General features: G+C 39.1%; 1 protein-coding gene and 1 non-coding gene across 2 annotated transcripts; one reads left to right on the forward strand and one right to left on the reverse strand.

Annotated features, from left to right (window-relative positions):
* Positions 1–352: 352 nt before the first annotated feature.
* On the forward strand, positions 353–1282 carry Olr655 (olfactory receptor 655). Its single transcript, NM_001000342.1, has one exon. It carries the CDS (start codon positions 353–355, stop codon positions 1280–1282), a length of 930 nt encoding a protein of 309 aa, NP_001000342.1.
* Positions 1283–2830: 1548 nt separating this feature from the next.
* Positions 2831–2935, reverse strand: Rnu6-383 (RNA, U6 small nuclear 383). Its single transcript, XR_005503023.1, has one exon. It is a non-coding gene; the product is annotated as a U6 spliceosomal RNA (small nuclear RNA).
* Between the last annotated feature and the right edge of the window lie 10292 nt (positions 2936–13227).

The following is a 13227-nucleotide window of genomic DNA, read 5'->3' on the forward strand; positions in this document are numbered from 1 at the left end:
CTATATATCATATTATATTTCTGCCCTTGCCTTTCTCTCCAAGTTTAATTCAACCTTCTTTAAAAAGACTTATAGTCTTCTCAAATCATTCAGCCTACTTGAGACTGTTTAGTATATTTATAAAAAGCATTGTTCCTGAACATTCTCATATCAGGTATCTTCACTGAGAAGGCAATTCTGTATTCTTAAATATCTGTAAGTATTTGGAATACTTTCTGAAATATTAAAGAAAACTTGTTATATTTCAGTAATTAACATAATCAAATTATTAACTATTAGAATACAGAAATTATATAAACATGACTATGTATCATTTTTTTCCAGGAATTAAGATTGATTCCTGATAATTTAGATGGAAACTAGCAACAACGTGACTGAATTTGTTCTTCTGGGACTCACACAGAATCTACACATGCAGAAAATCATATTTGTTGTGTTTTTGGTTATCTATGTCTTCTCTGTGGTGGGAAATTTGCTTATTTTGATCACCATTACAAACAGCCAACTGTTGGGATCCCCTATGTACTACTTCCTGGCCTATCTCTCCTTTATTGATGCCTGCTACTCCTCTGTCAATACACCAAAACTGATTTTTGATTCACTCCATAAAAAGAAATCTATTAAATTCAATGGGTGCATGACCCAAGTTTTTGCAGAACATTTCTTTGGAGGAGCTGAGGTTATCTTGCTTACTGTGATGGCTTATGACCGCTATGTAGCCATTTGTAAACCCTTGCACTATGCAACCATCATGAACCGACAACTCTGTAACATCCTTGTAGGTGTGTCGTGGTTTGGAGGCTTTCTTCATGGAGGTATACAAATCCTTTTCATGATTGGATTACCTTTTTGTGGCCCTAATGTCATAGACCACTTTATGTGTGATCTGAACCCATTGCTTGCTCTCGCCTGTGTTGATACCCACATTCTAGGACTCTTTGTTGCTGCCAACAGTGGCTTCATCTGTCTGTTAAACTTCCTCCTACTGCTTGTCTCCTACCTGGTCATCCTTCACTCCCTAAAGAACCACAGTGCAGAAGGAAGGCGCAAAGCTCTCTCTACCTGTGTTTCTCACATTACAGTGGTGGTTTTATTTTTTGTGCCCTGCATATTTGTGTATATGCGACCTGCAGCTACATTACCGATTGATAAAGCAGTTGCTATTTTTTATACTATGATAACTCCTATGCTAAACCCATTAATCTACACTTTAAGAAATGCTCAGATGAAAAATGCCATTTGGAAGTTGTTTAGTACAAAAGTTCAGTCAGATGACATATAAAGCAACAATTATGTGTCTTCAGATAGACTGGAGAAAGAGTGAAATGGACGTTTGGGTGACCCTAATATAAAAGTCTTACTTGTATAACAAGAAACAAGTAACTGCTTTCGTGGGTTTCCCTAAGGGAAGCAGAGTACCCCAAATAGGAAAAAAAATCTTACTTAGGTTTTTTTATTGCCTTTTACAGAAATAAAACACACACACAAACACACACATACACACACACACATACACACACACACACACACACACACACAGAGAGAGAGAGAGAGAGAGAGAGAGAGAGAGAGAGAGAGAGAGAGAGAGGGAAAGATTATATTTCCCATCTTCTAGAAAAACTGATTGATGTGGTAAATCTATCAAGTGATTCAGGTCAGAAACTTCTGGTTTCTCATTTCAATGTTATTATGTAACTTCACAAATAAAGTCTTAGGAAGTTATGTCCTGACCCTGACTGTTTGCCATCCCATAATCTCATTACTAACTTAGTATAGATGTTTTTCTTCTAGGTTTCATAATTTTTCTATTATAGGAGCAGATTGAAGAGAATAATTATTGAAGAAATATTCAGGACATCAGTCTTCTCATTCACAAATTTGTTTATATTTTTGATAGGTTAGTTGAAGCTGCTGGTCTTCTGTGGAGTCTCCCCCCAAATCTTCCACAACACTGTCTGAGTTCTATTTAGGATCTCTGCACCTGTTTCAGTCAGCTACTTGTGGAGCCTTTCAGAGGACAGTTATGATAGGCTCCTTTCTATAAGCATAACATAGAATCATTAGTAGTATGAGAGACCGGTTCTTTCCATTGGATGGCTCTTGATTTAGTCCAGTCATTGATTTTTCCCTCAGTTTCTGTTCATTCTCTTTCCTGCACTTCTTGTAGACAGAAAAATCTGGGTCAAAGATTTTTGGGTTGGTTGGTGTCCTTATCCTTCCACTGGGAATCCTGTCTGGCTATCGGAAGTGGCTATTTCAGGCTCCATATCCAAAGATGCTAGGAGTCTAAACTAGAATCTCCCTCATAAAGTCCAGGGATCAGTCTCCATTCCACATCTCTGGCACTTCCTAGAGATGCTCCCCCCAGCTCAACCCTCCATGGCTCTCCCTATACCTGATTCCCCACCTCTGTTCATCTACCCATGCACTTTTCCAAGTTTTCTCCCTCTGTCCACCTGGGATTACTCTATCATTCCCATTCTGAATGAGATTCAAGCGTTCTCCATAGGGCCCTCCTTGTTATTTAGTTCCTGTGGGTCTATGAATTGTAGCATGGGTAATCCTGTAATCAATGGCTAATATCTACTTATAAGTGAGTACATATAATGCATGTCCTTTTGGATCTGGGTAACCTCATTTAAGATGAATTTTTTTGTTCTTCCATCCATTTGCCTGCCCATTTTGTGACGTCCTTGCTTTTAATAGCTGAGCCATTTTCCCATTTTTCCATTGAGGGACATCTGAGACGTTTCAATTTTCTGGCTACTATTAATACATCTGCTATGAACATAGTTGAAAAAAATGTCCTTGTGGTATGACACAGCAATTTTAAAATATGGATCCTTTCATAAATTTGTGTCATTATTTGGAAGGGGTCAAGGTAATCATTTCTGTATTGTTCCACTTTTAGTATATGTGCTAATGAAATGAAAACTTGTGTCATACTCCTTACTGAAAAGTAAAGGGACAATTTAGAAAATAACTTTCCCAAGACACCTACATTTTGCATCATTAATGCTAAATACTCTTTCTGCAATGGTAAAAAGAAACAATTCTTTATCAACTTCCTGTGTGAAGCTGGATTTCAGAATGTCCATGATGGATTTGGAGAAATATAATATATTATGCTCATTCTAATCCATATCTACTGGAAAATATCTAAGTACTCATTTTACTATGAAACTATTTTTAATCTACTTTTTTTCAGTATGTGAAATAAATTCATGCAAATTTTCTGTAATACTTTGTTTAACCCAAATACATGCCTTTTTATGAATAACTAAAATTGTACATGTATATGTTTTGAAATGTAAAATTATGATAGAGATAAGAAAGGTAAGTAGGCACATACATGATTAATAGGCAAATACAAGATGACAGATGATAGTTGGATAGTTGAAAATATACTTTCTAAGTATTTTAAAGCCTATGGTATATTAATAAATTATCTATCAATACAGGGCTGTGCAATAGACCAGTAGTCACTCCTGTGTCTTATTTTATCCCCTGACCTACAACTACCACTCACTGGACTATAGAAATCATATATTAACTAAATCTGAGATTCCTACTGCCAAGTATAACTGAAATCAGATGGTATCTATTTTGTGCCCTGTTTATTCACTCAATGAAGTGCCCCTCCAGTCTTTGCTGTTTTATGGATACGTAGCACTACTTCATTGTCTAGAATTGCTTCTGTTTCTTTTTCTTTCTTTCTTTCTTTTTTTTTTACAAAATTTTTTATGGTAACTTCAGTTGGTTACATACCTTGCTTGTTGTTAATAAAAGTAAAATAAACATAATGATGATGACCTCTTTTTTTCATGTGTAGAATGACTCAGCAGTATAATTTCTGGGTCACTGGAATTTCTTTGTCTATTCTTTCATCTCCAATGTTCTTTCTAAAGTCTGTGTTCATCTATATCCCTCAATATGTCACAAGGGTTGAACTGTTTCTACAACCTTACCAGCTTCTGAAACCTTTAATATTGCTATACATACATTTGTAATTCGTAAGGAATGTGGTCTTCTTGAAACTTTCATTTCTACTTTTCTAATGATTGGCAATGTTTAAAATTTTTTGGTGTGTAAATTTCCTAGGAGATATGCCATATTACAAATAAACAATTGAAAATAGCATTCAGAAGTTCCTCAAACTGACGAAATTTACTAAGCCTGCCTTCTTCCAAGAGGAAATAATAATGACTACTGAGAAGCACTCTCAAAGAAGGCAAGCTGCAAAGACTGAGAGCAGTCTAATTGCCTGGAAGAAGAAGAAAAAACCCCAGCCTCCTGGAAGAGGTTTAGAATACTGAGCCACCTAGAAAGGACATTCTTCAACCTGCTGATTGCCTGCAGGTGTAGTGGGCCTCAGGATTTCAGCTTCTCTGAGATGTCCCCCATGCTAGTACAGGTTTTGGTAAAGCATCTGTCTTTAAGCCATTTCTTCTATAAATAACACATCAATCATGTTCTTGTACATAATTTCCTAAAGCATCACTGGGACACTATGTTGGATTTGTTAGTGTCTATACTTCTGGTTGCTAAGTGCTCTCCATCTGGGGTTAAGAGACAGGCGTGTGTTGCAGTTTCCCAAGAAAAGAGTCTTATACCTATTGGAAATGTGTTAGTATTATTTATTTTATTTTATTTTATTTTATTTTATTTTATTAACTTGAGTATTTCTTATATACATTTCAAGTATTATTCCCTTTCCCGGTTTCCGGGCAAACATCACTCTCCCCCATCCCCTTCTTTATGGGTGTCCCCCTCCCCAACCTCCCCACCTTGTCGCCCTCCCCCCAACAATCTAGTTCACTGGGGGTTCAGTCTTAGCAGGACCCAGGGCTTCCCCTTCCACTGGTGCTCTTACTAGGATATTCATTGCTACCTATGAGGTCAGAGTCCAGGGTCAGTCCATGCATACTCTTAGGGAGTGGCTTAGTCCATGGAAGCTCTGGTTGCTTGGCATTGTTGTACATATGGGGTCTCGAGCCCCTTTCAGCTCTTCCAGTTCTTTCTCTGATTCCTTCAACGGGGGTCCTATTCTCAATTCAGTGGTTTGCTGCTGGCATACGCCTCTGTGTTTGCTGTATTCTGGCTGTGTCTTTCGGGAGACATCTACATCCGGGTCCTGTCGGCCTGCACTTCTTTGCTTCATCCATCTTGTCTAATTGGATGGCCGTATATGCATGGGCCACATGTGGAGCAGGCTCTGAATGGGTGTTCCTTCTGTGTCTGTTTTAATCTTTAGCTCTCTATTCCCTGCCAAGGGTATTCTTGTTCCCCTTTTAAAGAAGGAGTGAAGCATTCACATTTTGATCATCTGTCTTGAGATTCATTTATTCTAGGCATCTAGGATAATTCAAGCATTTGGGCTAATAGCCACTTATCAATGAGTGCATACCATGTGTGTTTTTCTGTGATTGGGTTACCTCACTCAGGATGATATTTTCCATTTCCGACCATTTGCCTACGAATTTCATAAGGTCATTGTTTTTGATAGCTGAGTAATATTGCATTGTGTAGATGTACAACATTTTCTGTATCCATTCCTCTGTTGAAGGGGATCTGGGTTCTTTCCAGCTTCTGGCTATTATAAATAAGGCTGCGATGAACATAGTGGAGCACGTGACTTTTTTATATGTTGGGGCATCTTTTGGGTATATGCCTAAGAGAGGTATAGCTGGATCCTCAGGCAGTTCAATGTCCAATTTTCTGAGGAACCTCCAGACTGATTTCCAGATTGGTTGTACCAGTCTGCAATCCCACCAACAATGGAGGAGTGTTCCTCTTTCTCTGCATCCTAACCAGCATCTGCTGTCACCTGAGTTTTTGATCTTAGCCATTCTCACTGGTTTGAGGTGAAATCTCAGGGTTGTTTTGATTTGCATTTCCCTTATGACTAAAGATGTTGAACATTTCTTTAGGTGTTTCTCAGCCATTCGGCATTCCTCAGCTGTGAATTCTTTGTTTAGCTCTGAACCCCATTTTTAATAGGGTTATTTGTCTCCCTGCGGTCTAACTTCTTGAGTGCTTTGTATATTCTGGATATAAGGCCTCTTTCAGTTGTAGGATTGGTCAAGATCTTTTCCCAATCTGTTGGTTGCCGTTTTGTCCTAACCACAGTGTCCTTTGCCTTACAGAAGCTTTGCAGTTTTATGAGATCCCATTTGTCGATTCTTGATCTTAGAGCATAAGCCATTGGTGTTTTGTTCAGGAAACTTTTTCCAGTGCCCATGTGTTCCAGATGCTTCTTTAGTTTTTCTTCTATTAGTTTGAGTGTATCTGGTTTAATGTGGAGGTCCTTGATCCACTTGGACATAAGCTTTGTACAGGGTGATAAGCATGGATTGATCTGCATTCTTCTACATGTTGCCGTCCAGTTGAACCAGCACCATTTGCTGAAAATGCTATCTTTTTTCCATTTGATGCTTTTGGCTCCTTTGTCAAAAATCAAGTGCCCATAGGTGTGTGGGTTCATTTCTGGGTCTTCAATTCTGTTCCATTGGTCTATCTGTCTGTCTCTGTACCAATACCATGAAGTTTTTATCACTATTGCTCTGTAATACTGCTTGAGTTCAGGGATAGTGATTCCCCCTGAAGTCCTTTTATTGTTGAGGATAATTTTAGCTATCCTGTGTTTTTTGTTATTCCAGATGAATTTGCAAATTGTTCTCTCTAACTCTTTGAAGAATTGGATTGGTATTTTGATGGGGATTGCATTGAATCTGTAGACCGCTTTTGGTAGAATGGCCATTTTTACTATATTAATCCTGCCAATCCATGAGCATGTGAGATGTTTCCATCTTCTGAGGACTTCTTCAATTTCTTTCTTCAGAGTCTTGAACTTCTTATTGTACAAATCTTTTACTTGCTTGGTTAAAATCACAACGAGGTACTTTATATTATTTGGGTCTATTGTGAATGGTGTCGTTTCCCTAATTTCTTTCTCGGCTTGTTTCTCTTTTGTGTAGAGGAAGGCTACTGATTTATTTGAGTTAATTTTATACCCAGCTACTTTGCTGAAGTTGTCTATCAGCTTTAGTAGTTCTCTGGTGGAACTTTTGGGATCACTTAAATATACTATCATGTCATCTGCAAAAAGTGATATTTTGACTTCTTCTTTTCTGATCTGTATCCCCTTGACCTCCTTTTGTTGTCTGATTGCTCTGGCTAGAACTTCAAGAACTATATTGAATAAGTAGGGAGAGAGTGGGCAGCCTTGTCTAGTCTGTGATTTTAGTGGGATTGCTTCAAGTTTCTCTCCATTTAGTTTAATGTTAGCAACTGGTTTGCTGTATATAGCTTTTACTATGTTTAGGTATGGGCCTTGAATTCCTATTCTTTCCACGACTTTTATCATGAAGGGGTGTTGAATTTTGTCAAATGCTTTCTCAGCGTCTAATGAAATGATCATGTGGTTTTGTTCTTTCAGTTTGTTTATATAATGGATCACGTTGATCGTTTTCCGTTATTTAAACCATCCCTGCATGCCTGGGATGAAGCCTACTTGATCGTGGTGGATGATTGTTTTGATGTGCTCTTGGATTCAGTTTGCCAGAATTTTATTGAGTATTTTTGCGTCAATATTCATAAGGGAAATTGGTCTGAAGTTTTCTTTCTTTGTTGGGCCTTTGTGTGGTTTATGTATAAGAGTAATTGTGGCTTCATAGAAGGAGTTCTGTAGTGATCCATCTGTTTCAATTTTGTGGAATAGTTTGGATAATATTGGTACGAGGTTTTCTATGAAAGTCTGATAGAATTCTGCACTCAACCCATCTGGACCTGGCTCTTTTTTGTTGGGATTCCTTTAGTGACTGTTTCTATTTCCTTAGGAGTTATGGGGTTGTTTAACTGGTTTATCTGTTCCTGATTTAACTTCGGTACCTGGTATCTGTCTAGGAAATTGTCCATTTCATGCAGATTTTCAAGTTTTGTTGAATAAAGGCTTTTATATTAATATCTGATGATTTTTTTGAATTTCCTCTGAATCTGTAGTTATGTCTCCCTTTTCATTTCTGATTTTGTTAATTTGGATACACTCTCTCTGTCCTCTCGTTTGTCTGGCTAAGGGTTTATCTCTCTTGTTGATTTTCTCAAAGAACCAACTTTTGGTTCTGTTGATTCTTTCTATGATCCTTTTTGTTTCTACTTGGTTGATTTCAGCTCTGACTTTGATTATTTCCTGCCTTCTACTCCTCCTGGGTGTATTTACTTCTTTTTGTTCTAGAGCTTTTAGGTGTGCTGTCAAGCTGCTGACATATGCTCTTTCCTGTTTCTTTCTGCAGACACTCAGTGCTATGAGTTTTCTTCTTAGCACAGCTTTCCTTGTGTCCCATAAATTTGGGTATGTTGTACCTTCATTTTCATTAAATTCTAAAAAGTCTTTAATTTCTTTCTTTATTTCTTCCTTGACCAGGTTATCATTGAGTAGAGCATTGTTCAATTTCCACATATATGTGGGCGTTCCTCCCTTATTGTTTTTGAAGACCAGTTTTAGGCCGTGGTGGTCCGATAGCATGCATGGTATTATTTCTCTCTTTCTGTACCTGTTGAGGCCCGTTTTTTGACCAATTATATGCTCAATTTTGGAGAAAGTACCATGAGGAGCTGAGAAGAAGGTATATCCTTTTGCTTTAGGGTAGAATGTTCTATAAATATCTGTTAAGTCCATTTGGCTCAAGACTTCTCTTAGTCTGTCTATGTCTCTGTTTAATTTCTATTTCCATGATCTGTCCATTGATGAGAGTGGGGTGTTGAAGTCTCCTACTATTATTGTGTGAGGTGCAGTGTGTGTTTTGAGCTTTAGTAAGATTTCTTTTATGTATGTAGGTATCCTTGTATTTGGGGCATAGATATTTAGGATTGAGAGTTCATCTTGGTGGATTTTTCCTTTGATGAATATGAAGTGTCCTTCCTTATCTTTTTTGATGAATTTTAGTTGAAAATTGATTTTATTTGATATTAGAATGGCTACTCCAGCTTGCTTTTCTGACCATTTGCTTGGAAAGTTGTTTTCCAGCCTTTCACTCTGAGGTAGTGTCTGTCTTTGTCTCTGAGGTGGGTTTCCTGTAGGCAGCAGAATGTAGGGTCCTCGTTGCATATCCAGTTTGTTAATCTATGTCTTTTTTATTGGGGATTTGAGGCCATTGATGTTGAGAGATATTAAGGAATATTGATTGTTGCTTCCTGTTATATTCATATTTGGATGTGAGGTTATGTTTGTGTGCTTTTCTTCTCTTTGTTTTCTTGCCAAGACGATTAGTTTCTTGTTTCTTCTAGGGTATAGCTTGCCTCTTTATGTTGGGCTTTACCATTTATTATCCTTTGTAGTGCTGGCTTTGTAGAAAGATATTGTGTAAATTTGGTTTTGTCATGGAATATCTTGGTTTCTCCATCTATGTTAATTGAGAGTTTTGCAGGATACAGTAACCTGGGCTGGCATTTGTGTTCTCTTAGGGTCTGTATGACATCAGTCCAGGATCTTCTGGCCTTCAGATTTTCTGGTGAGAAGTCTGGTGTGATTCTGATAGGTCTGCCTTTATATGTTACTTGACCTTTTTCCCTTACTGCTTTTAATATTCTTTTTTTATTTTGTGCGTTTGGTGTTTTGACTATTATGTGACGGGAGGTGTTTCTTTTCTGGTCCAATCTATTTGGAGTTCTGTAGGCTTCTTGTATGCCTATGGGTATCTCTTTTTTTAGGTTAGGGAAGTTTTCTTCTATGATTTTGTTGAAGATATTTACTGGTCCTTTGAGCTGGGAGTCTTCACTCTCTTCTATACCTATTATCCTTAGGTTTGATCTTCTCATTGAGTCCTGTATTTCCTGTATGTTTTGGACCAGAAGCTTTTTCTGCTTTACATTATCTTTGACAGTTGAATCAATGATTTCTATGGAATCTTCTGCTCCTGAGATTCTCTCTTCCATCTCTTGTATTCTGTTGGTGAAGCTTGTATCTACAGCTCCTTGTCTCTTCTTTTGGTTTTCTATGTCCAGGGTTGTTTCCCTGTGTTCTTTCTTGGTGGCTTCTATTTCCATTTTTATTTCCTTCAACTGTTTGATTGTGTTTTCCTGGAATTCTTTCAGGGATTTTTGTGACTCCTCTCTATGGGCTTCTACTTATTTATTTATGATTTCCTGGAATTCTTTCAGGGATTTTTGTGCTTCCTCTCTGTAGGCTTCTACTTGTTCTCTAAGGGAGTTCTTCACGTCTTTCTTGAAGTCCTCCAGCATCATGATCAAATATGATTTTGAAACTAGATCTTGCTTTTCTGGTGTGTTTGGATATTCTGTGTTTGCTTTGGTGGGAGAATTGGGCTCCGATGATGCCATGTAGTCTTGGTTTCTGTTGTTTGGGTTCCTGTGCTTGCCTCTCGCCATCAGATTATCTCTAGTGTTACTTTGTTCTGCTATTTCTGACAGTGGCTAGACTGTCCTATAAGCCTGTGTGTCAGGAGTTCTGTAGACCTGATTTCCTGTTTTCTTTCAGCCAGTTATGGGGACAGAGTGTTCTGCTTTCGGGCGTGTAGTTTTTCCTATCTACCGGCCTTCAGCTGTTCCTGTGGGCCTGTGTCTGGTGTTCACCAGGCAGGTCACTTGCAGCAGAAAAGTTTGTCTTACCTGTGGTCCCGAGGCTCAAGTTTGCTCGTGGGGTGCTGCCTATGAGCTCTCCTTGGCGGCAGCAACCATGAAGATCTGCGCAGCAGTTTCTGGGAGCCTCTGTGCACCAGGGTTCCAGATGGTGTTTGGTGTTTTCCTCTGGCGTCCGAGATGTGTTCAGAGTGCAGTCTCTTCTGGTTTCCCAGGTGTGTCTGCCTCTCTGTAGGTTTAGCTCTCCCTCCCACAGGATTTAGGTGCAGAGAACTATTTATCCGGTCTGTTTCCCTCAGGTTCCGGAGGTGTCTCAGGCAGGGGTCCTGCTGTTCCTGGGCCCTCCCCCACGGGAACCCAGAGGCTGTATACACTTTCCTCTTGGGCCAGGGATGTGGGCAGGGGTGGGCAGTGTTGGTGGTGTCTTCCACTCTGCAGCCTCAGGAGTGCCCCCCTGACCAGGCGGTGAGTTCTCTCTCCCACGCGGTTTGGGAGCAGAGAGCTGCTGTGGGCCGGGATCCGCGGGTTTGGGACTCCTGGTAAACCATTTTATTTTATTTTTGAGATTAAAATTTCCCTTCCAGTTATTCCTCTAAACCCTTCTATTGTCCGCTCTCTACAGTCCCTTCAAGTCATGCCTTAGTCTTTCAGTGATTATTTTTGCGTAATATTTGTATATACACATATATTGCAAATATAACTTATTGAGTACATATAATGTCACTTTTATCTATATTTTATGATAGACCATTTGATATTGAACTACAAATTGGTGTGTTTTTCCATGACAAATCTGCTCCAAACTTTATTCCATTGCCTTAAGTTCTTTATGTATAGCTAATTTCTATTATTTTTATTAAATATCCTTCTGAAAAATGGGAAAATTTGTCTATTTCAGTTCATGGATTTAGGGTGTTTTTTGTGGATACTTAATTATTTGTTTCACATGTTAGCTAGGTATTAATACTTCATCAAATGTGTATTCTGCAGTATATCTGTAAAGAAATGTGACAGTAATCTCCTTTTTTCTTTATTATTTAATATTTTTTTTAGTGTCCAGACTTTAGACCCCTCCCAGTCCACCCACCAACTGTCCCATATCCCACCTGTTCTCCCCTCTCCCCCAATCTTAAGAGGATCTGCACTCCCTGGGTCCCCAAGTCTCTCAAGTGTTAGGTGCATCTTTTCTAAGTCCAGATCCAATAGTCTTCTACTGTATATGTGTTGGGGACCTCATATCAGCTGGTGTATAATTTCTGGTTGGTGGCTAAGCATCTGACAGATTATGGGGTTCCAGGTTATTTGAGACGGCTGGATGACCTATAAGGTTACCCTCCTCTTCAGCTTCTTCCAGCTTTTTATTAATTCAACCACACGAGTCTCCAGCTTCTGTTCATTCATTGGGTGTAACTATCTGCATCTGACTCATTTCAGCTGCTTGTTGGACTTTGTGGAGGGCAGTCTTAATAGGGCCCTGTTTGTAAGCATACTATAGCATCAGCAACAGTGCCTGGCCTTGCTTCCTTCCCCTCAGCTGGATCCCATTTGGGCCTGTCACTGGAACTGCTTTTTTTTAAGGCTCTTCTCCCATATTTGTTCCTGTACTTCTTTCAGACAGGAACAATTCTGGATCAGAGTTTTTGACTGTGGGATAGCAACCTCATCCCTCCACTTGATACTGTTTTTCTACTGGAGGTGGACTTTTTAGTTCCCTTTCCTCACTGCAGGGCATTTCATCTAAGTTCCCTCCCTTTGAAACCTGAGGATCTCTTACCTCCCTGGTTTCTGGTACATTCCAGAGAGTCCCTCCCCCCACCACCTACCTTCTGAGGTTGCCTATTTCCATTCTTTCTGCTGTCCCTCAGGGCTTTAGTCTCATTCCCCCTCCTAATACCTGATCCTCTTCCCCTCCCTGTCACCTTTCCAACCCAGGTCCCTCACTCCCTCAGCCCTCCAGTGATTGCCGTGCTCTCCCTCCCCAGTGAGAGCAAATCATCAACACTTGGGCCCTTTGGCATGTTTACCTTCTTCAGATCTATAGATTGAATCCTGCATATTCTGTAACTTTTAATTAATATCCACTTAGAAATGAGTTCATCCCATATCCATTTGGGTCTGAGTTACTTCACTCAGGATGATTTTGTTAGTTCCACCCACTTACCTGCAAAAAGCATGATATCCTTATTCTAAATACCTGAGCAGTATTCCATTTTGTAAATGAACCATATTTTCTGTAACTATTATTCCCTAGTATGACATCTAGGTTGTTTCTAGCTTCTGATTATCACAAACAAGGTCGCAGTAAATATAATGGAATATGTGCCCCTGTGGTATTGTGGGAGATCTTCTGAGTATATTACCAAGACTGGTATATTTGGGTATTCAGGTAGATCTATTTTCAACTTTCTAAAGAACGTCCAGATTGATTTCCAGAGTGGTTGTACAAGTTTGCAATTACACCAGCAATGGAGAATGTTTCTCTTTTTCCGCATTCTCATCAGCATGTGCTGTCACCTGAGGTTTTTTTTTATCTTAGCCATACTGATTGGTGTAAGGTGGAATCTCAGGGTTGTTTTGGATTGTAAGTCCATGAACATTAAGGATTTGAAGATTTCTATACTCTTGCTTTTG

Source organism: Rattus norvegicus, chromosome 3 (genome assembly GCF_036323735.1).
Source record: "Rattus norvegicus strain BN/NHsdMcwi chromosome 3, GRCr8, whole genome shotgun sequence".
In the NCBI taxonomy this organism is placed as follows: Eukaryota; Metazoa; Chordata; class Mammalia; order Rodentia; family Muridae; genus Rattus; species Rattus norvegicus.